Raw genomic sequence first — 1,175 nt, forward strand, 5'->3', positions numbered from 1 at the left:
AGAGAGAGAGAGAGAGAGAAAGAGAGGAGAGAGACTGCGCATGTGTTTTTTTTCTGTTACCGTCGAAATCGCCCGTACAATTTAAACTATCACCCTGGGTCGTTCCTAATTCTCTGTACTATGTTTTTATCGACAGACTCAGAAATGGATGTAGCTACGTAGTATATAGTTCCCAAACCGAAAATGGGTATATTCTGTCTTTTCTGGTGCAACTGGGTGCTACTCGCTACCATCCAAACTTCAAAAACAGTCCAAACTCCAAGTCACTCAGCCACACTCAGCCGGCAGGTGGCAGCATCGAACGTGACGAATAATGACGAGCAAATACGTCAAGCGATATATTATAAATAAAGAATATAAGGTAGATAATAATTTTTTGTGATCAGCGTGTAAATACGCTCCATTTTTGTTGCTCGGATCTAAAATTCTTCATGTAAATTGTGTTTGCGACTTAACGATGAACTGCTGTTCGTGATGGTCAGTAACACAGTAATCGTGCTCGTCTTGTGGTGCAAGCAAGAACCAAAAGGTTTCCTGCTAGCCAAAACCAATCGATTCACGAATGCATAACTTGCGAAACGTTACTTCCAGATGCTCTGCATTAAACACGGCAGGAGGCATAGCGTTGCTGTCTCGTTGCTGTTTAATCTGATTCCGAGGGCTCTTTACTCGCGTCGCAGTGATCGGAGCACGAGTTCCTACAAGATCGTCAAATCTAATGGCGATTCCTTGGACGGTGAGTAACCTGGATTGTTCATCACATCAGTCATTCGTTGTATCATCAGAATGAAAGAATGTTGCGGGATTTATACTGCGAGAACTCGCGTATAAATTTTGAGTATTTATTTCGAACACCTACTTTAATTTTGATGAAATTAGGCTCATTCAACACGTTTTTGCATAAAAACGAAAAAATCTGGCAGAAAGAAGTGTCGCTTTGAACCGAGATATTAATCGTTAAAGTTGATGACTATTCAGGTTAGGAAATCTGTCACAATCGTGAAAAAGACCATTCTCTGTTCTTCTTACGTGAAAAGTATAATTGTAAATCCATATGGAATCATTCAAGGGTTATTAAGAACGATGTCACGCAAAACGAGATTTAATTTTTAAAAATTGACTTTGTTTTTAAAGGCGAGCGAGACGAATATATATTATATGTATATATATATATA

At 39.1% G+C, this 1,175-nt stretch overlaps 1 protein-coding gene across 2 annotated transcripts in view; it reads left to right on the forward strand.

Moving 5' to 3' along the window:
• The first annotated feature begins 313 nt into the window (after positions 1–313).
• The window catches only part of LOC108694342 (methylmalonic aciduria and homocystinuria type D homolog, mitochondrial-like), a 3,397-nt gene continuing 2,535 nt past the window's right edge, over positions 314–1,175 (forward strand). Inside the window, exons 1-2 of one of the 2 annotated variants that reach the window (XM_018203766.1) lie at positions 314–361; positions 592–736. In XM_018203766.1, the coding sequence (XP_018059255.1) occupies positions 314–361; positions 592–736 (193 nt within the window). The other variant, XM_018203767.1, reaches the window with a different exon arrangement.

Source organism: Atta colombica, unplaced genomic scaffold (genome assembly GCF_001594045.1).
Source record: "Atta colombica isolate Treedump-2 unplaced genomic scaffold, Acol1.0 scaffold12, whole genome shotgun sequence".
NCBI classification, from domain to species: Eukaryota; Metazoa; Arthropoda; class Insecta; order Hymenoptera; family Formicidae; genus Atta; species Atta colombica.